General features: G+C 43.6%; 1 protein-coding gene across 7 annotated transcripts in view; it reads left to right on the top strand.

Annotated features, from left to right (window-relative positions):
- The window catches only part of magi1b (membrane associated guanylate kinase, WW and PDZ domain containing 1b), a 119,510-nt gene that overhangs the window by 84,457 nt on the left and 12,225 nt on the right, over positions 1–22,828 (top strand). For 3 of the 7 annotated variants that reach the window (XM_079341261.1, XM_079341264.1, XM_079341267.1), the window contains exons 9-18: positions 161–294; positions 1,513–1,632; positions 3,715–3,900; positions 4,198–4,854; positions 13,089–13,120; positions 13,576–13,620; positions 15,472–15,718; positions 19,176–19,267; positions 19,851–20,043; positions 21,730–22,101. In XM_079341261.1, coding sequence (XP_079197387.1) covers positions 161–294; positions 1,513–1,632; positions 3,715–3,900; positions 4,198–4,854; positions 13,089–13,120; positions 13,576–13,620; positions 15,472–15,718; positions 19,176–19,267; positions 19,851–20,043; positions 21,730–22,101 — 2,078 coding nt within the window. The remainder of the gene's footprint in view (positions 1–160; positions 295–1,512; positions 1,633–3,714; positions 3,901–4,197; positions 4,855–13,088; positions 13,121–13,575; positions 13,621–15,471; positions 15,719–19,175; positions 19,268–19,850; positions 20,044–21,729; positions 22,102–22,828) is intronic. The other 4 variants (XM_079341262.1, XM_079341263.1, XM_079341265.1 and 1 more) reach the window with 4 other exon arrangements.

A 22,828-nucleotide genomic window follows, 5' to 3' on the forward strand; every position in this document is an offset into this window, starting at 1 on the left:
CCTGCTATGCTCCGCTTTCCCGTTGAAATGTACTTCTTGTCCTACGTCCCGTTTTCTATCCTCACTTCCCTATTCCTCCCTATCATGCATCCCCATGTCCCTCCATTTTTCATTCTGCAACCTTCATCTACACCTCGTCTCTCCTCTCACCGTCCCAAAGTCATATCAACAGAAAGACCCAGTATGAGAATCCAGTGCTGGAGACAAAGAGGCGCAGGCAGCTGGATCAGCAGCAGCCTCAGCAGCCTCAGCCCCAGAGCCAGCAGCCACCTGAAGGTGAGCGCTACATCCGAGGTTCGTTCACAAGCCCCCACCAAGGGCGTCATTTCCTTTCTTCTATCCATGTGTGTGTGACTGATCTGACTGCGTGTGCCTCTGTATGTGAGTGAGAGAGTGTCTTACTGCTTAAATCTTATTGCTTCAATCCTTGATCTCGCCTGCTGCTGCCTTATGATTTGCTAAGTGCCCTTCCATAAAGGCATAACTATCATTTGCGGCTGTCCCACGCAGCCTTTTTGAAGTTAATTTCAGTTTTCTGTGTTGCCTCTGGGTACGTATTTGTTGTCATAACGTGAAACCTTTTTTCCCCCAAGTGGAGACAGGTAAGTTTTTTGTCCTTATGAGATTGATCAAACTTACTAAAGAGTCTCTGTTTCCTAATGGTTGTCACATACCAAAGAGTGCTGCGAGTAATGAGAGTAATGTTTTAGCTGGAACAGCTGCCAAAGCTCAACCAATTGGTCACTTCAGGTCGTCCCCTGCTTCCTGTCTTTAACTTAATGCATTCTTAGGACGCCCCGCGGAGAGATTAATTTTAAATGCAGGCCGACCCACATGGGAACTGTGCTATCACGCTCCACCTTCTGCTCATTCAGCAGAAATCATTCTCTGCCATTCGATTACCTGCTGACTTTCCCCTCGTCTGAAGGCTCAATCGCTTAAAATAAACTCAATACCTTCAAGCTGTGTTTTTAACCATTTGTCCCACTTCCACATTGATTCGGTGTCACCGTTTATAATATTAATGAGGTTTGTAGTCTGATCGCTGCCTTGATGCTGTAACAAGGTGATCAATCAAAGATGGAAGCCATTATGAAGTCACGGACAGCTCTATATCCACAGGACTCTTATTATTATTCAATTGGAAGATGTATGAAAAGTTTCGCTGACCTGTTTTACCTGGGTTCAAGTGTTATCCTTGACGTTCCACCCTTCAGAAGATTTGAATCTGAAATGTATGTTTCAGGTCTGGTCTTTATGAACCCCTTCCATTTTGGTGAGTTTTTTGATAAATAGACATCAAATAGATAGAAATAGGAACATTTTCAAAGAATTTCTAGATCCGCTCCTTCAAAAGTCCCCCCCCCCCACTCCGCTTCATGGAAAGTCAAATTCCTTTTCCCCGAAACGTAGCACAGCATGCCACGATGCCCTGAAGCCCTTAGCACAAGTAGGGCAGCTGTGCACCTGTTTAGACCCTGTCTAGAGAACATGTGCCTCTTGCTGTTGCAGAATGGATTGAAGACTCGGCATTGGCAGGGGCCCCACTGGCCAGTTACGCTGCCAACCACCAAGAGACCTATAGGGACCCTCCGACAGGACCTCCAGTGCCCAACGCAATGGGACAAAAACGTAAGTTCCCGTTCTGGAAGAATCAAAATCGGAAACTTCATCAAACCAAAGTTCCTTATTACTCTTTGGTTTCTGGGTTGTGTTACCCAGAGCGACTCATTATAAGTTGAACCGAATTCTGGCTTTATTGTTTGTTTTCCTGAGCCATTGCCTCAGGCCCTGTTTGAGTTTTCATGATGGAGAACCAGTGAAGAAATAATGCAATGAAGAGAATCTAAATACAAGTTACCACCATATTTTCTTAATAAGTTAAAAAAAACAGCTGATATCAACTGGTTTTAATGCACGTTTCCAAGACATTGCTCACGGTTTCTAACAGACAAAACAAACACACTGTGTATATATTTGCACCCTGCTGTTGTATCTCATGGAACTCCTGTCATCTTTGTTTTGTACATCAAATAATGGCTTGATTTCACCCACCATTGAGCAATTCACACATCTACAGACACAATGTCTCGCCATTACTGAGGGTTTTCTTCTCCTGGTTGCCAGCTCCTTTTATACCAGCCTCCCACCTCCAGCTTGTCTAATTAGCACAGCCATAGCAGAGAATTAACTGCCTCACCCCGTTTCTTCCTCGCTTTTCCCTCTCCCTCATCCTCGCTCTCTGTGTTTTATGGCCTACATTAGCCATCTCGCTGACTTCTGACTTGTCTCCTGCTGCTCTCTGCTTTGGTTCGATTGTTGGTTCTGTCCATCATTCTGTCCTCTAGCTCTTTTTCGTTACCACCACCCCCCCCCCCCCCCCCCCCCGTCCTCTGTGGTTTCACTGTTCTGCACTTTCCCAGGTCTTGACATTCCTTCAGAGAAAGACGTCATATTAAATCTCATTATCCATCTCCCTTCTTTCATGTTTCTCCTGCTTCTTGGTCTGTTCTAACATATCTTCCTTGCTAATCTATCGTCACCATTTGGTCACACTTTCTCTCCTGTGCTGTAAAATGCTATTCAAAGGCATACCACTCACACACACACACATGCGCGCACACACACACTGAAAAACCTCACAAGCACAAGGACACTAGCTGACACCGAGTGTAATACATTTTTCATTGAATACGCTCTAGCATAACCTGCTGCGGTGCTGCAGGTCACTAATCAAACATCCCTCTGAGATTCCCTCTTCTTAACATGCGCCCTCTCCATCTCCTTTCTTACTTTTATTCTTGCCTTCACCTTCCCCAACATCTCCCTATTCACTTGTGTGAAGTTATTATCTGTAGTCTACGGTTCTTCTTATGTCTTTCATTTGTCTGGTATAGCTCAGCCTGCCCTCATATTCAAAAGCCCACCCCCTCCCCCGTTACACCACTCCTTTAAAGGGAAGACAGTGGATGAATACCTCACTCAGTGTTTTTGATTTACATCCATTGCATCTCATGTCTTTTCTCTTTAATCTCAAAGACAAGATAATGAGGGGAGAGGAAGCCTACAGAATAAGGATGACTGAGTAATTGGGTGATAAGTGTAGTGTTTCATCAGTTTTCCTGGTTTAAGAGCATTACAAAATGTGTTCCTGTGATTATCGTAACGTATTACCTCGCTGCCTTATCTGTATTACAAAACCACCATTTAAGGTGAAGACAATGCTTTATATGAGGTGCTCCAGAGTCTAAAATTACATAATCTTTGCACCTGTTTGAGATGCTGTTTCTGAACAAAGCCTTTTATTTACACTAATAAGAATAGTATAATAAGAATCAGTAATAAATACAGCTTCAGTTAGCACAAATATAGTATCACTCTAGAAGACTTTCTGTGTATCATTTACATCTTTTTTTGTTTTTTACAACTAACTCGCTGTAAAAAGAAAGAGGGAGATTATGCAGTACAGAACAGTCTGAACGGACTATCAGAAAGTCTTAGCCAACATCCATTGACATGGTTGTTGCGCTCTCTAAGAGTAAAAGTTAGCTGTGTGTATTTTAAGTGTTCATGGTTGTCAGGCGATGAGTCTTAAGTGCTGAGGTTGAGAACAGTTTTAGCACTTAAAGTGACACGTAAGCCTGATGCAGGTTTTGCTGTGACAGCAGTATATCAGTTTGTTAACGTATCAATCACATGTGTTTGTGTGATCAGGAGGGAAGCCTTTCTTTACTCGAAACCGATCCGAGCTGAAGGGGACTTTCATCAACACGAAGCTGAAGAAGAGTCGTCGGGGGTTCGGTTTCACAGTGGTGGGAGGGGACGAGCCAGATGAGTTCCTGCAGATCAAGAGCCTGGTCCTGGATGGCCCTGCTGCCCTTGATGGCAAAATGGAGACTGGTTAGTGGACTAAACATGATCAAAAGTGAACAGAAAAATTATTATATATTTTGTATGTGTTGTTATAGTTGGATTTTCTGGTCCTTCTATCTAGTATGTAAGGACTGTGTATAAATAAGGAAGCATAAACTTATGAAATTGAAAAGCTTGATAAATGAGTAAAGTTCTTCCTGTCCAAAACAAAGAGTATCTTTCAATGTATAATTAAGAAACATTTTATCTTATCAAGTAGCTTTAACTTGTGAATTCTTAGTCTAAAAAAATAAAATAAACGTCTCTCTCTTCTCTGTTGCTAAGGTGACGTGATCGTGAGTGTCAATGACACATGTGTGCTAGGCTACACCCATGCCCAAGTCGTGAAGATCTTCCAGTCCATCCCAATTGGCTCCATGGTCAATTTAGAGCTCTGCCGTGGCTACCCACTGCCTTTTGACCCAGATGACCCGAACACCAGTCTGGTTACCTCAGTGGCCATTCTGGACAACAAAGACCCCATCATTGTTAATGGGCAGGAGGCCCCCAAAAGCTATGACTCCCCTTCCAGCCACGGGAGTCACAACAACAACAACGGCACGACTAACGGCGGGGCACCACTCAATGGCCTCCCTCGACCCCACAGCCCCTCAGCGGAGGTGGCGTCTGATACCTCTTCCCAGCACGGCTACCCCAGCGACGTCACCCTGGCTTCATCTATCGCAACACAACCAGAACTCATCACTGTACACATGGAGAAAGGAGACAAGGGCTTCGGGTTCACCATCGCCGACAGTCCCGGAGGCGGAGGGCAGCGGGTGAAGCAGATTGTGGATTACCCACGCTGCCGCGGCCTCAAGGAGGGCGACATCATCGTGGAGGTGAACAAGAGAAACGTGCAGAGCATGTCTCACAACCAGGTGGTCGACCTGCTCAGCAAGTGTCCCAAAGGCAGCGAGGTCACCATGCTGGTGCAGAGAGGTGAGTGGAGGCTGATCTTCCCGTATGTTGTCCCACTGAATGTGTCATTTGTGTTGTAATCAATGGGAGCAGATGGAGACAAGGAAGAGGAGGAGAAGACTGAGTTATGTGGCACATTCTGATTTATGTGGCCATATGTTTAAGGATTGTTTTAAAAAAAAAAAAAAAAAAAACCTCAATCCCTCTTATGGTGTTGTTTATGAAAAAAAAGTTTCTGCCTTACAGGCTGTTCCAGCTCCTGGAGAGCTCTTTTATTGACACACACAAATGATTTATTCATGTAAATAAAGGTTGGAAGAAAAAGTAATTGCACAGACAGTGAGATAGAGGGATAATTATGGAAGGGGGGGAAGGAGCCCCAGAAGAAGTGGAAAGAGAGAGTGAGGTGTTTGTACAGAGATGTATTGACAGACAGAATATTATTGCTGTTTGAGCAGGAAAGATAAAAAGGAGGGTAGGGTGACCTAAGAGGGGCAATTATGGCAGAGAAACCAAGGGTAAGTTCCAGGTCAAAGGCTGAATTTTTTCACATTTTTATGAAGGGTGGCTCGTTCTTTTTCTCTGCCCAGGTTCTTATTTACTCGTCTGTTTTTCTGTCTAGTTTATTTTTGGATTTTATCCTCCGCTCATATCAAAGCTTGAAAAGGATCTGTCGGTGGTGCCGGCTTGCATTTCAGCCACCCACAAGGCTATCTGTCTTTGTACGAGCTGAAGTCAGTGACATTTTCTACTATTAGCTTACATATTCAGTGCTATTTGTTCAATGTCAACTCAACGTAAAAACAGAGTGCATGTGCCATTCAACATGTACCAACTTCTGTTGTGGTTTCTGATTGAAAATCACTGTCGCATCCGAGCCCTAAATGGAAACAAAGAAACTGTGAATAGCAAAAAGTGAAATGATTGAATTTCTGTATTTTCTCTTCAGTCCCACTCCGACTCACAGAGCTCCAGAGGTCTAAATGCACTGTGTGATACAAGTAATTGGACTATTTTCTCTGTCAGATTGTCCATAACTTTGCTTTGGGGCCTATTAGTTCAAACTAAAAGGTTTTTGTGTGCGTTTTCGTGAGCACACATGTCGTTTATCCCCTCCGTTGGGTTAAGTGCTCAGAACTGTCAAGGAAAAGTGGTCAGATAAATGGCAGGCAAGTCACCATGTGTTCTCGTCCGTCTTTCTTTCCGTCGTTTGATCTACACGTGAGATTCTGTCTCAGTCTGTATCTCTGTATCTTTCTGCATGTTGCCACGCTCTCTTTGTCTCGCTTCTTAACACACACACACACACACACACACACACACACACACCCTCCACACACACTGATCAAACTGCTCCACTCCCCCTCTCTGGCTTTTGCTAATGAGTAGCATTTCTTCATCCTGCTAGTGTGTACACAAGCCAACAAAGTGATACAGCCTCATCATAGGCAGGGGCATAATGGGCTGTCAATAAAACAGAAGAGAGATTAGCCTGGCTTGTGTAAACGTAGCAGCAGGCTTTGATAGCCACAGAGAGATGGATATGACTGTGATAGAGGGAATGGCACAGAGCTTGCAGAAATGTTGTATTTACTATCGGCTTATTATAGGTACATTTCTCCTGCTTAAGGTTAGTGCCGATCAGAATACAAACAAACAAACACAGGAAACAGAAAAGAAAGCCAGATAAATCACATTGTTTATTGTAGGACCCGACCTTTTATTCCTCATGGAGATTAAATCAAGTCAAGTTCATGTAGAAGGCACATTTAAAGTGCAGTACAACCGAGAGAAATGACAACATTGAGACAAAATCCTAATCAAAGACCAAGAGCATCTAGAGAAAATACTGCAGGTCATCTAATCTCAGTAAGGAGAGAGGAAAGGTCTGCTTAATGCTCTTTCTGATACCATTAAGTACTAAGTGGCAGCTATTGTGTCACAAGTCTACAAAATGATCCTCAATCAGAAATGTAGACACAGGGTTTTAACATTATCTTGTACATATGGGATCATTTGAATACAGAACTCAAAGTAGAATATGAGCCCTTTCCTTTGTATAGTACATTTTATATCACCATTTACAGCTTTCAGCCTCCAATGATGACACAAACACAACATTTGCGTACAACATAAAGCAGACCATTGTGAACGTGTTTGTATTTCTGGCTCACACATTCTGTTTCCTTCCCTTCAGCTTCCTTCACGTCGAGTGAAAAATCTGTTGAAGTTAGACCCTTTGTGTGTCAATGCGTTTAAAAGAGTACGTAATGCATTGTTTCGAGACACGGTGCCTTAATTACTCCTCAGTTCTCACTCTTCTTACTGCTTTCTCACTCCCGCTCTCTGCTTGTAGCAGCAATGCATGCTGGCCCCTAATTGGGATCCTGATGTCAGCTTGGTTTATCATACACATACATCTTTTTCCCTTCCTGTGCTCTTTTTTTTTAACTCTCACTCTCTCTCCATCCATCAAGAATCATGTCTTCCCTGGGCAAACGCATCTTCTGCCTGTACATACACATACATCCGCACACTCACTGTCAGCCTCCAATATGGCAAACTGCGCACCCAATTATAGATTTGAGCCAGAAAGACCCCGTATCGTCTTAATTAGTGGAAATCCACTCCTGCTCCACCATTCCATCCCCCTTTTCTATTCCTATCCCCCTCCTTTGCTGGTATGTAGTTTCACACCAGCTCGCCCACGTGAGATCTGGAGCCAGTCCCAGAGGACCAGTGCATGAAGACTCACACTTGTTAAGGCTGTGCAACAGTGAAGCAAACCCCTTCTCTCACTGTCTTTCTAACAGTGTGTGAGCGAGTCAGCCTGTGTGGAAACGTTTGTTTTCAGTCCACATCAGAAGAAAGAATAATTCATGGCTCTCTGACAGAGGGATGGTCATTCGCTTTCATCATCGTTGCTTTAGCAAGCTACTTTATAGGTGTGAACAATCTTCTTCTTCTTTTTGCCAAGTTAATACACAAAAAACAGCCTCAGGTTAGAGTTTCAGGTTATGAGACGGTCAGTGTTTTACCGGCCAAGCTGACAAAAAAACCTTTTTTTACATTTTGTACTTTGAGCTCTTTACTGCTTGTAAGAACACACGGGTGATTTATTACTTCAGTGTGCCCTGTGTTTCGTGATACATCGTTCTTTCATTTGTCTAATTACACTTCTCTAATGTGCTCATTTTCCCCTGCCAGTCTTCTGCTGCCCCCACTGATGCGCTGGCATAACTCATTTTAGCCCCGGAGGTCTTGCCGTAGCGCAGAAGCTAATTTCCTCTGTTCCCTTTCAAAAAAAGGCGTGGATGTTACAGCGTCTGGAGGGACGCACACACCTGCTTTAGAGCCTTCTGTCAGCGAAAACTTGTTTGGGTGTAGAATTTGTGCTGTTAGCCCAGCAGCCTGTGTCATTAGTCAGCTGTAAATAAAACAAAATAAATAAATAAACCAGAAAGCCCATTTATCTCAGGAAGGATGTAGAGTCGCTTTAACTCAATATTTTTTACCTGTTTGTAAGGCCTGGCAGGTACTACGATGAATGCAAGGTAATTTGTGGTAGAGTGCAGCAACTGCTTGTAGCTTTGTACGGGTAAATGGAGGGAATAGTGCATGATGGGATAGGAGGAAAACAGAAGATAGAAGGCTGTCAGAGGCTCCACAAGATGATGAAAGAGCAGCATATAAATCCCCATGATGCTTTGCGTTCCCCATTTTTCTCTCTCCCTGTCCCCCACCCCCAAACCCCACCCACTCACCCCCACCCCCGCATGACTCATCAATCAACCGAAGACACGTTAGTCCCTGCCGGGCAATCAGGCCTCACACCAAATAAGACATGGACCTTTATCTTTCCGCCCAAATAACCAGTGGGGAGGCCGATGGCAGTTTTACAGACTGACACAGAGAAGAGATGTTAAACTATTCTGCAGATGTCAATATATCGGATGAACCCTTGCAACTCTATCCCGTTTGAGTAAACGCCCAAAGACGTGTCCAAGATCTGAGATTATTTTCAGGCTACTTGAACATGAGCATCCATGCACAGCGTTCAGTTAGAGGTGTGAGTTTTTCTTCTTGCTATGTTGGGTTTGCATTTCCCTTCTTTGCCTTAAAGAGCACTTTGAATGAGATTTGTTGTACCCCTCAAGACAGACACAGTGCTGAAATGTGTGTTTTCCTCCAGTTTTTCTTGGACATGCAGGTTAAAGAGGGTAAAATCACCGCCACAGTAGAGAGCTCTTATTGGCATACTGGCGTGCAACAGCTTGTAAATGCGTCCTGTCAAAAAGCACTCCGTCAATCGGATCAGTGCACTTTCAGGACACACACTGATAGGCACAAACACAATTATGTGAACCTAGACAACCCACATAAACAAACACACATTTACCGGCATGCACAGTCATAAAGGTTGCATAATGTGAAATGTCTTGTACGCAGCCATTAGGAAGACATAAACGTTGATGAGGAGTCTCCGCACAGACAGAAGCAGGAAATCAATTCACTGGATGGCAGGAAGCATCAGATTTTTGCCCACTTCGCATTAAAAATCCTGCTGACTGCAATTTCCGTTGGCATCATAACTAAACACATCACAGCGATGAGGGAATGGGTTGCCCACAGTTTACCCCAGCTCATTTTTGGGCTCACTGGAGGCTTGTACCTTTGGATCACACCTTGTTGCACAGGGACATGGTGAGCTTTTTTTTTCAACCCCACTGCTGATCTCCCATGTCTTCACAACAGCTATTGGGCAGAACGTAAATCTCTGCTGCACCTTCCTTTGTTTCTATGGCAATGCTCTGCAGATAATCTGTGCTGGGGTCTCCTCCGGATATGTGTGCTATTGTTGGAGGAGGGGATTTCACCCCTGCCACACAGTAAGGAATCCACAAGACAAGATTTTTTTTTTTTTCCAGCATTTTCTTCTTTTGAAGAGCAGCATTGCTTTCATTGCATGCAATCTTTTCCTATTGATCTTTGCTATCTTTTTAAACACATTGCCGTGGTCCTCTGTCACGTCTTTTAATTCACTGTTTACACAAAATAAAGCTGTGCTTTGCTGGGCTGTCACATCGTGGCTGCTGATGTTCCCAGCTGATGTGAGCCTTTCACTCCTAAGGGACCGTCTGTCAGTTCCCGACGGTCAGCAGGCACTGTCGCCACAGTGACAGATGGACCTGCCTGTTGGAGGCCATCACTCCCAGCCAAGATCTACCAACACACACACAAACACGCACTACAGACAGACAACATAATCTGCTTTGTAATGGCTTCGGTTTAGTGACTGCTGTGCTGCCAGGTTGTTCTAACAGTTTCTATCTGTTGAGGCATACTGTACAAACCCTCCAGCAGAGGGTCCAGCACCTCTTGTAAATCTACATCCAGTTTATCTCAATATAAATATTCCAAGCCAGAGCTTCCCAGGTAACAGTTGTCTGATTTAGTTTGCCTTGAATAGTCTTTAATGTTTCCATACGTGTTGTTCAATTCTTTCCATATCGCCTTAATATCCAGAGTGTGAATAAGAGTGCAGCGTGTCTGGTGTCGGATTTTAACCAGCTCGAGTGGCTGTCCGAGGACAAAAACAAGTTGTGTTTCCAGAAATGAAGGGAGTTTTGCCTGAGGCAGGGACACAAAGATGACTGTTTTTCTGTCAAGTTTGAGAACATTTTAACTGCAGTCCTAAACAATGCTGGAAACTCTGTTCCTTCAGCTTCATTGGAATACATAATAATAACTCATTGATACATCATTAATCATGAACAAAAAAAAAAAAAAAAACACATCTATTATACAAAATGTGTGCCCAGTGGGTTGAGCAGTTCTTCATTACTCACTGCTTCGGATTCCTTTTTTTTTCTACCACACATTTAAAGATTAAGTAAGCAAAATAAATTGAGCTTTTGGGCCCTAAAGCAGTCCTGGTCCATTATTTGAGAGCTGGAGGCACTCTCTCACTCAACCTGTCAGTGCACAGGCCAGCCGAGATCTCCCACCTGTTCAAAACCTTTCCTCCCATTTCCCCTCCTTTATTTGTCATTAAAAGTAGACCGAAACGTCCACGATGCATTGTGATCAGGGAGCTTCAAACACACTGTGGGGGTTTAAAAACTTAACAAAGACACACACATCTATAGAAGCCTTAAAAGCAGCATTGATCTGTTTACATGATTGTACCGGTATTTCCGTTTCTAGATCTGCATTTGAACTACAATGCTGTCTGTTATGAGTTTTACATCATGAAAAATAAACATCCATTTATTTTTCTCCACTAATTTCAAACGTATAAAGTGCTTTACATTCTGGTGACCTGAAGCCACCTCTGACTGTGTTTAATGCCGATGTGGTTGTTTACTTTAAGTGTCTCTGATTGTAAAACGAAAAGGGAAGCAGTGAGAGACATTGACGAACAGCAGCAGCTGATCAGTTGCGGTGGAGAGATGCAGTTTAATCAAACGCCCTCCCAGACATTTTGACTGACAGCATGCTTAGCCCGGAGAGAATACCGCAGGGTTGACATCTGCATCCGCATCTGATTTAAGGGATGGTAATACACTTTTGAATGAATGATTCCTATTGATTGAAAGAAGGGGAGAGGAGAGCGGTAAGGGGAAGGATGAGATGGGGGAGAAGAGGGAAGGAAAAAAGAAGGGGAAAAAAAGCTGCAGACGCAACACAGTTGGAGCTGTTAGTTGTGAATGAAGCCAGATGTCTGAGAGATAAATAGAATGAGCATATGTGTGTTTCTGTCTGCAGGGGTGTGTGTGTGTGTGTGTGTGTGTGTGTGTGTGTGTGTGTGTGTGTGTGTGTGTATATGAGCGATAGAAAAAGAGATCTTATCCTCTGATTTTCCCCGAAGGATTGACACACAATAGTGGCCCATTTTTTTTATAGATCAGATGCTGCCTAGTCTCTCACTCATGCTTTACATGTCTTACACACCCATCCTGTATATGAGAGGTTTGTATGGTTCTCACCCAACTCACTGTGGAATCTTGAGTATTGCACAGGTAAATAAAGTCATTAGTGCTGAGGGAGGAAGGGAGAGAGCAGTGATGGACTTAAGGAACACTAAATCCAGGCTGTGTGGACATCCATCAGTATTTCTCCGTGTGCTCGTTCGGTGATCATTTTATTTCTGCTGCGATTTTTATGTTCACTGCTCATTCACGCAGACCGCTATTTCACATACCTTAAGCACACTACGACTCGCGTCGGGAGCGCGGAGCAATGCCGTCTGTTGTGGCGTGTGCGTGTGTGTGTTTCTGCGTGTGTGCGCAGCTGCACGGATATTTACCAGCATGTGGGGGTGGGAGGGTAGACTGAGACTGAGGGGAGGGGAGAGAGAAAGTGGGAAGAGGGGAGGGTGGGTTGATGATGCTGAGAGAAGAAAAGGGAGGGAGGACAGTGTGCAGTGAGGTGAGCGAGAAAGAGAGAGAGAGAAAGGGAGAGAGAGAGTGGGGGGAAAAAAGGAAAAGGCAGCACGAAAGAGAGAGACAGGGAGGACGCGGTAACTGCCTATAGATGCTGGAGCCTTCGACAGCGGAGTGCGGTGCTCAGCGGACACAGGAAGATGGTCTCAGTAAGAGGGGAACTGACGGTTGCCTATAATTTAATGTTCAGTATCTTGGACTCCTTCTCCATGGGTAATGCTACGGCCAGGAACTCCAGAGCACAGCTCACTTCTCTCCTCTCTGCTCCCCGCTCTTTATTCTCTGGTTTAGTTACTCTCTAGGATTCTGTCCTCTCTTCTCAACTCTCACTTTCCTCCCTGACACACACACACACACACACACACACACACACACACACTCATTTGCGTTTGCCGCCGTTTCGGTAGCCAAGATCTGAACGAGCACCGAGTTAGCCCTAAGGGGCTGGCCCCGGTCTTCCGCTGCACCAGTCAAGCCGAGCGCTGGACGCGGCAGTGATGCAGATAGATCTTGCTGCCTGCACCTCCCTCCCCTCCCCTCTCTTCCTACTCAAACACCAGCCGCGGATGGGCGAGCACAGGAACCGAGCAGGGGAAGAGAGGAGAGAAGGGAGAAGGAGACGAGGGCTAGCTGAGCACTGATGTGACATTGTTTTGGAGTCTGCGTTGTCTGTTTTTTTTTTTTTTTTTTTTTTCTCCTTTGTGCTTTGTTTTTGAATTTTTCTTTTTATGAACATGGATATATAGTTAAACTCCATTTGTAACCGGCTTCCTTTTTTCTTTTCTCCCTTTTTGTTGTCTGGTTTTACAGGGGTGGCACCTGCAAAGAAGAGCCCAAAACTGGTAAGTATTTGTTTTCCTCTGTTTTTTTTCCTCATCTCTTATTCATTCTTCACTTCTGCTTCATCCATAGGGTGCATCTGTCTCAGGGATAGTGGTCTCACTTCTGCTGCCTCTCCTCTGTGTGGTGCAACTTGTGCTGATGTTGTGGGTCTGTTTGTAGACATGGGATGCTCTGGTTTGTGTGGGGGTGGATCCCTGTAGCTTCACAAGACCCCCCCCCCCCATCACTTTCTCTCTGGCGTGGGCTGGGACGAGGGGCTTTGATGCACAGCGTGAGCTGGGTTGCTAACAGGCCGATGATCTCATCGCGCCGGGCGCTAAGCTTGCAGTGTGAGAGTTGAATGTATGATCACAGCTGGGAGACTGCCTCATCCTGTGATTATATGCCTCATCTATGGAGGGACTCTGTCGACTTGGCTAGACTGAACATGTGTATGTCAATTTTGTTTTCGCAGGACGATTTTCAGCTGGCTCCTCCATACAGAGATTACGCTAGGAGGGTATGTAATGTTGATGAGCTGGGGTGAAAGTTTTGGCTGGCGCTGGTTATGTAATGTGTAAGATGATAATGGTGACGGTGTAGCTTTCATTGTGCGGGAAATAGAGGTTGTAAGTTGAGAATGATAATGGTGCTAATGCGTGATATTTCAACGTTATGTTTGGTCGTACAGGTTTGTTTATGTGCTGCAAAATACACTTGGGAGGTCTGTTAATGCCGTTATGCATCAAGGCACTGAACCTTAGCGTGGCCTGCTGGTGGCAGAGCAGGACTAAACTCCGTCTGAGGAAGCAGCCAGGATTTGTTTTCATTGCCCCAGCTCCCCTTCCCTTCCCTCCCCCCCCCTCCTCTGTCTCCTTAATAAGTTATTGGAGCAGAGAAAGCAATGTATTAAAGCAGTCCCGGAGCACAGAGGGAGAACACAATAACTGCAGAAGGTCAAATCTAATAGATCCATCAAGAACAAGAGATTTGTTTTCATTTAAGCGGGGAATGGGATTCAGACTTTGTGTGCATCAAACTGAGAGACACGAGAAAACAGGATGCTTGATTTGCTAATGGAAGCAACATTTTGTTTGGTGAATCAAAACAACCCTAAATACATTTTGCTCTGTGGGCGAAGCATCAATCCTTAGGTCTGACTTATCTGCACTTGTGACTAATTATATAAACCATTGATTTTTTTTTTCACTTCACCACACAACCCAGTGATTTTACAATCACACCACTGCTCTGCTCAGACTTAATCTTCGCTAAAGCGTCAGGCTCCTCTTATGCTTAACGAGGTTAATGAATATAAACATGAATTGCAGAGGTGTAGAAGGCTGATTCAGGGAGTAATGAGTCCAAATTTATTGAAGACATAGCTGCACTTTGAAGGCCAAACACTTTGATATTTTTTTCCAGAACACATGAGCCCTCCTTGCCTCCGCCCCTTCCTGGTGTATTTTTGTACACCGCATCTGAAGGGCTGGAAGGTCACGTGATGTTCAGAGACTGAACTGCTGTCATTTTCTCTTACTGTCTCAAAATATCTTTCTGACTTTCTCATGTTCTGTAACCCCTTTCCCATCACTGGTTGCTTTTTTGAACTGTTACTAAGTGATGTGGAAGATGGGTCTATAGACAGATACTTTGTTGTGGAAAGGATTTTCACTTGTATTCACAGTGCACTTGTGCTTGAGCTCAGGTTTGTATGTACTTGACTCTGCTGAAGCACTGCTGCCCTTAAATCCTTGAGCAGGCGCTTAAGTACCTGTGTTATTGAGGGGCCAGTGGCAATTTACGAGGAGTTTTACATTTTCTAGCATCACAAGTGAAAACCTCCCTTCATTTTAAACCCCACAAGTGCATTATTCACTGTGAATATTTCTCCATACACAGCAGGGGGATGCTGATCCTTGTTAATACATTCCACTCTGTTAAACAAAAGGAATAGGCAATGTACAGTACCCTCGTAAGTGGAGCGACTGGGTTTTTTTCTTCTACAGCTGAATGACTTAATCATGAGAAACCATTGAGCTCCAATTTTTCCTTTCTTTGTGTGCAAAAAAAATTCTCTAGCCTAAATAAAAGGGCTTGATTGTTTTTTGTGATGATTAAGGTAGTAGCACAATAGCCGACATCATATTCTCTCAGATTCTCCTTTTTGTCTCCAAGAAGTAGCAACCTTTTAATCATTCTGAATTCTCTCACTTTTTGTCTCCTCTCACAAACCACAGCCTCATTTCCTCTTGTCTTTCAACTGCTCAACACTCAACTTTTGCCTCCTCTGTCAGCCTCCATGTTCACAGGTGGACTGGCACTGCTGCCCTTTCAGTTGTTGAATGATATCGATCTGCTTCTCCAACAGCCATTGTCGAGAAAGGACAGTCAGAACAGCTCCCAGCATAGCGTTTCAAGCCACAGGAGCGCCCACACAGACTCGCCTGTGCACCCGTCCTTGGCGCCCCCTCTCAACGAGAGCATCGCTCCCCCGCCCCCCTCTCAGCCCCTGCCAGGCCTGCCGCCCCAGGACCCTTCAGCTGACGGAACAATCCAGAGAAAACCGGACCCTTTTAAGATCTGGGCCCAGTCCAGGAGCATGTATGAAAGTAGGCGTAAGTATATACATTTTTGGTGGCGGTTTGGCGGGGTCTGCATGAAGCTTAAGGTTCGGTGGGGATCCTTGGTGTGTTTAAAAGGGTCTGCAAATTAAGGTTTGGATAAAAAAGATTCTTGCACATGTAAGTAACTGGTACATATTCTTACAAAGAAGTGACAGAGACCATTCTAATTGTGTCTTTTGTTTCGGTTTCTGTAGAGGTCTGGTCACAGTTTGGTGCATGGGTTGTTGGATTTCTTCTCACTAAAATTAATGTAATGTAATACAACAGTCTTGCAAAAGTTCTCGTCCTTGAAGGTTCAGGTTTTGTTCGAACCGGTTCAGGGTGGTTGTTATTCACAGATTATTTTGTAGGTTGCATTTTGTTGTGCTTTTGAATGAGATGTCTCTGTTATTTAGACTGATCTCCTTCATGTTGGAACAATGAGACTGTAGATGAGTGCTGAATAACATGGAGCCTTGGATGGGAAAAGCATTTTTGAATATGAAATTCATGCTACTAAACTTTGTTCTAAGCAAAGTTTGTCCCCTGCTAGTTCTAGCTCTATAATGATTCATCATACAGATATGGATTAAGGTTGTCTTGTTTTGCAGTAAACAGTAAAACGTCCATCCATCAGGCCAACAATAAGTACAGGATTTTAACAGGAGATTAGGTTAAAGTCCAATTGATAGTAAATACAATGAGTAAAATAATCACACGAGCACAACAGTTGGAAGACACTCACACTCTGTGAGCTCAGTTAATGTCCGATTAAAGGTGTGTTAGTTCAGTCAACCTGCACGTAACAGTATGTTGCAGTCTGTAGTGCCAAGATATGACAGAGATTTCAGTCTTCCCTGATATCTTATGGTAGGAAAGTAAATAAATGTTGTGACTAAAATGTTGAGCAATTTATTAATGTGCCGTGGATTTTGCTGTCATCTGGAGCATCATTAGCTTTAGAGGTCTCCCTCAAGTTCTTGGTCTAGTCCTCTCACAGCTATTAGATGCCACTTAGGCCCAGTTGTAGACATTGGCACCACTGACACACTTTTATAGTAGACTTCTCCTAGGAGACGTATGGCCCTATAATTAGCATCCACAGCGTAGTGCATGAAAGTGGACTGCATATTCCCCGTTCTCATTGTCTAGCCTTGCCAAAGTAAAGGAAAGCTCCATATAAAAAGAAAAGGCATCTTTTCTCTGCCAAGTTGAATGGAAAAAATGTAGTCAAAGTGGATGCAACTTTAAGAGCTGATCACCTTCCCAGGCCCAACTTGTCAATGAATTTTTTATCATTTATTTGCCTGTGTATGAAACAAAAAATGTGAAACAAAGAGCTGAGCAGACGGCAGCATCTCCCTTGGGCTGAGAGAACAAAGTGTTAGATTTAAATGGGAAATGAAGAGAAAAAGGGAAGTACACCAAGACTACAGATGGAATCATTTCTTCATACCTTGTCCTTAGATGATGGTGTCACAACAGGGGTTTTTGTCGATTGCTGAGTACAAAGTGTAGGAGGTGTGAGGAGAACACAAAGGATAACGAAGATGGACATGCCAGAAATATATAGAGTGGCGTAAAGGAAGAGAGAAATGTCAAGCTTTGTGGAATCAAGAGATTCTGAGGTAAAGAAATGAAGGGAGGAACACACAGATATCGACAGGGAGGACAGCTGACCGAAAGCAGCAGGTGTAAGTCCTCTGCTTCCTCACGCTGCACTGAGCCTCTGGTCCTTAAATCCTGCGGTGTGCACCCCCATAGGGCCCCGCGCATGGCTGCTGCAGAGACATTTCTCCTCACATCATTCCCTTTTTAATGGAAAGTCCTTCTGAGCTCAAGGTCTTTAAACACCAAATGTGCTTAAAGATTTTCATTTGGAGAAAAAATCTCTAGAAAAAAAACCCTCACAGCATTAACCTGCTGAAGAAATAAATGTAGCCCAAAGAGAGGAAGACACTCACCTCTTCTCCACTTGTATTGTTGCCCATTTTTTATCATGTTCCTCCTTTAAATGTCTTCAATGTCTGACCCATGCATGCTTATTTGCAGTCCTTGCACACAGTTCTACACAGGTGCACAGGTCTGTCTATCTCTGGGAAATATCGATTCATGACCTGATTCACGCCCAGTTGCCTCACTGTGGGGATCACTAATGGATCTATTAATCGACAGGAGCAGGGTGTAACCGTGCAGTTGACCCTCCCCAGTGCAGGTGCAGATTGAGGCTGTTAGCCTTTGACTCTTCCTCTGCTGGTTCCTGCACAGTTACATTGCGATATATTGAGAGAGATGTCTGCACTCTGCAGGGATTTTAACTGTTGACTGAAGGAACAGATTGGAAATGGGCTGCTGGTGCTTCCTGCCATCCTGCCGCCTCTTACTGGCTGTACTGTCCTTGGCATGTGGCCTGTGTGAAAGCAAAAAGAAATCTCCCTGGGAGGTTTTCTCAGAGGCCCATGTTCGTCAAACCCTTAAACTCAGCTGCAGCCATGCAAATGCATGCACATACATGTATATATGAATAAATAAACACATTTAAAGCAAACAATTGTATGTGTAGACCAGGATAGGACCACACACAAATACTCACTCTCACACACTGTCTCTCCCCTGATTCCCTTTAGCCTCCCTGAGGCTCCCTACATCTCGCCTGCTACATGAACCATGAGCTGTCACTCTCTGCAGTGCAATGCTTCTTTTATTGTACAGCACTTTTCTAGTGGCTAGCACACACTCACCTTCTTCTCATATGGAGTGGGCAGTGAACTATCCAGACTTAATAATACATGATGGTTTCAGCATGTATTCGCGCATTCTGTTAGCGCTCTCCAAGATATCCAAGAGTGGAGATTGAGTTGCATGCAACCAAAAACAAAACAAAACAGGGAAGTCCAGTCAGGTGTAATGTCAAATTTGGGGAAAGATTTAAAGCTAACAGAACATAACCCTTTTCTATTTTTAACATCAGCCAGGAATTTCAGCCTGATCGTTTCTAATTATGGCTCAGATGAATGAGTGTGCTCTGATTTTTTTTTTTTTTTTTTTTTTTTGGCAGCTTCTATTGGCTTTTGATGTTTATTTAGGCTCCATACCTTTGCTCTTTACTCAAAATAGATCTTTTTAATCTTTTGATGGGTTTTTTTGTTTGTTCTGTACCCAAAGCCTCAGTTCAGATTGTCTCTACAAAGTGATGCACCTGAAACAGTTTGAAGGGATCGTTTTGTTCCCTTCAAATCAATGGTTACTTCCACAGTAGCCAGAGGAAGGCTGAAGACTGTGACCTTTGGGGCTCTTTATAAGAAAAGAAAAAAAACCATAAAAGTTTTAGCAGGTTCTTTTTGAGAGAGTTAAACTAACTGGTATACAAAAGCTGACTCTTCCTGTGTTGGTGCTGGCACAGAGAGTCTCCTTGTATGACTTTTGGTATTATGGAAGAAATAATTAAGATTGTTTGTTGGTTTGGCAGTTCCAGACTTCCAGGAGCAGGACATTTTCCTGTGGAGGAAGGACACAGGCTTCGGCTTCAGGATCCTCGGGGGCAATGAGCCAGGAGAGCCGGTGAGTCTCTCTTTCCCAAGCTCATTTAATTCCCTCTGGATTGCTTTTCAATTTCCCCATTTTTTTTCTTTTTTTTCTTTTGTGAAATGTAAAAACTACAACAACTGGCTAGATACATTAACATGGTAAATGAAAAGGATGCTATATTTCCAGCAGTAGACAACATCAATATGGTATTTTACTACATCCCTTTTTATTTTATTGATCTTCATCCAGTGTGTAGTTTCAAGTTTTGTATGAGTGATTTCTAAATCACAGTTTGTCTTGAATCTGGCCAAAAAGGTCACCCCACATACACTGTGTTTGTTTTTTGAAGTAAAATAATGAGGCTTGCAAAAAGTCAAACAATGTCATAGGAAAGTTTACATTCTAGTTGACTAGATGCTATCTTAATGACTGCTGTGAAGTCTGAGATGTTTATCAATTATAATTTGTTGTGTGTATGTAAGCTGTATTTAAAAGCATTGTTAAAATTCTTTGAAATCTTTTTTCCATTGCCTACGGTAAAATGTACCCACTTCATGATCCACATTGTTCCACACTGTCAAACATGGCGCCTTTGTCTTCTCTGTTTGTGATCCAGATCTATATCGGCCACATAGTGAAGTATGGAGCTGCAGATGAGGACGGACGCCTGCGGTCTGGAGATGAACTGATATGTGTGGATGGCACAGCCGTTGTGGGAAAGTCGCACCAGCTTGTTGTGCAGTTGATGCAGCAGGCTGCAAAGCAGGGCCATGTAAACCTCACCGTGCGTCGCAAAACAAACTACGCAGGTAAGGTGGATCCAGATTTAAGGGCAGCTGAGATTTTTAGAGATTGGCCTTGAGGTCCAAAAACACAGATTTAGACAACTCACAGCTGTAATTCTATTTTTTTATTGTGCATGACTTTATAATTATGGTGAATACACTAAGGACAAAAGACAAGCTTTAAAGTCACATATTGTGCCTTTTTGACAGCTTTAAATAATTCTCAGAGCCCCCCCCAAACATGTCTGTAGTGTCTTGCCAAAAGTCCATGCTGATACTGTAGTGGATCATGCTTATAAACCCCTTGATCTCAGCCCTGCTCAGAACGAGCTGTTTCTGTGTCTGTAGCTTTAAATGTAAATGAGCTTTGTTCAACAACACTCCTCTAGAAGAGGTTAGGTGGCTCAGGCTTTTTCTCTTCATGCCTAATTGTTTATGGTGAGAAGGTGGGCTCGGAGGGCAGAAGAAACACCTAGCTGTAGCTAGTAAATCTCCAAATGTCATGTTTGAGCACACATTTTCTAAAAAGTAGAACCAAAAGATGGAGAGGATAGACTTTTTGCAGATTGCATTAAAATAATGAGCCAGTCAATGACAACCTTGGTAACAACAAGCACGAGTTAATACCAAAGTACCAACAATTCTCTGGCAGGATCACACATGTTGAGTAAATAAAACAATACAACAAGTCTTTACCGTCTGACCTTACACACTTGTGTTTGTACTGATGAAGTCAGTAAAAGAAACTTTTCCATCGTACCACAAGCAACCAAAATCTAATTTCATGTCACAAATAATGATTTATGTCTTATACCCATAATATGTGTTCAAATGAAAAGATTCAATTTTTGCAAATAAAACATGTTCTGGAAGTTGCACTACGAGACTTAATAATCTCCTTACAGCTCAACTCAAAAGTTCAACAAACCTCAACATGGGCTGCATGTATTTTCAATGCAGTTCCTCCAGGGACACAAGGGACATGCTCACTATGGGCAAGGGCAGTCTGCTACTGTAATAGTCTGGGTGGCTAACACTAGAAAGTGCTCGTCCTCCAAAGCAGATACCCCCACCCCCCAGCAGGCGATAAAAAAAAAAGCCTATAAATATGATGGAGAGGGTGGTCAACCTTCGGCCTGATGTAAGCAGCCAGACATGAGTGCATTGCTGCTCCCCGTCTGCCTCAGAGCGTCCACATTATGAGGTGCCTTCCTCAAGCAGCTGTACAGGAAATGAAATGTGGAATGAAATGTCCAGATACACCAGGCGGAGCACATCTTTAGTTCATCTTTTGTTCAAAACAAATCAAGGAGGAGATAGTTGAAGAGGCTTTTCTCCATAAGCTGCTGGCTTATCTTTTATATTACGAGGTGTGTCGGGTGGAAAAGACACTACAATAACTTTACGATAAAACCCTGTTATTGTCAAATCTTAACAGTTTCGTTTTAATCTTTTATATATAATAATTTTATCTCACCTTATTAAGCAAAGGTATCTCACAGTTCTTGTCAATTCAGTTCATTCAACACTGTCGTCTTTTTAATTGACAGGATTTGTCTTAATTTACCTCTTAGTCTTTTTTCTATCTCGCACCCTCCCTGTCCCATGTTTCAAAGTATTCAAAATATTTCACTGTCACCGTTTTTCTTCTCCTACTGGTCGCTGTATATGGGCCGTTATTCTCATCTTACCCTCCTCTTCTATCTCTAGTGAAAGCAGAGGGGGATGTTCCTCCATCGCCTGCGTCCTCCCATCACAGCAGCAACCAGGCGCCCAGCCTTACAGAGGAGATTGGAAAGCGCACCCCTCAGGGCAGCCAGAACTCCCTCAACACAGTCAGCTCCGGCAGTGGCTCCACCTCTGGCATTGGCAGCGGGGGAGGAGGCGGAGGGGCAGGAGGCAGTGGTAACGCTGTTGTCGCCACTGCAGTTGCCGCCACCTCCTCTCAGCCCCCCATCGCCAACTCCACGGTCTCCTCTGGCCTGCAGCCCTATGATGTAGAGATCCGACGCGGCGAGAACGAAGGATTCGGTTTTGTGATTGTCTCTTCAGTGTCGCGGCCTGAAGCTGGCACCACCTTTGGTAAGAGATGTCTTATTCTGTTTAAAGAGTTCCAAAAAAAAAAAAAAATCTCCTTGTGCACAGACGTTAAATATTGCAAACATCCGTTCCACTCAGCAAAACATGCAACAACCACTGAAGCTTTCCCTCATCACAGGGGCCTTTTATCTTTTCATCTTCTTCTTGGGCTGCCTTTGTATCATCCATAAAACCTCTGAGCTCTAAATAGTCTGACATCAGACTCATTCTCTGGTTATTTACAGTCCTACCCGATCAATACAAACACTCTTCAAAGAAGTGCTTCTTTTTTTTTCTCTCTCATTTTCGCCTGAGCTTGTCAAACCACGACACTGAAACCTTTTCTTTGCCTGCAGCTGCTGCTTCGCTCACACACAGCTTCCATAATTGATCATAAGTAAAGTCGGTCTTACATAAGGCATCTGTTTTATTCAGCTGAACCTAAATAGCTTCTGTCAATGGCAGGTTGACGCTAAAAGGCCTAATGATATCTTAATGAGAATGATAAGAGTGCTGCAAGTAGGTTAAATGGGACGTAAAGATAAGTGTGAAATCTGTTTATTTAGAATATAATCTGGGCTCAAAGGGATTCACTAACTCTAAATCAAGTTTTTAGGTCATTTTGTGTCACATAGCTAATAGTAAATAACTGTAATGAGTATGTTTTAAATAAAATCACATACTTTGTCAGTCCCAAACTTTCTCACTTATATCGGTTAAAAATGACTCA

The sequence above is a fragment of the Symphodus melops genome, assembly GCF_947650265.1.
Source record: "Symphodus melops genome assembly, chromosome: 4".
Lineage (NCBI taxonomy): Eukaryota > Metazoa > Chordata > Actinopteri > Labriformes > Labridae > Symphodus > Symphodus melops.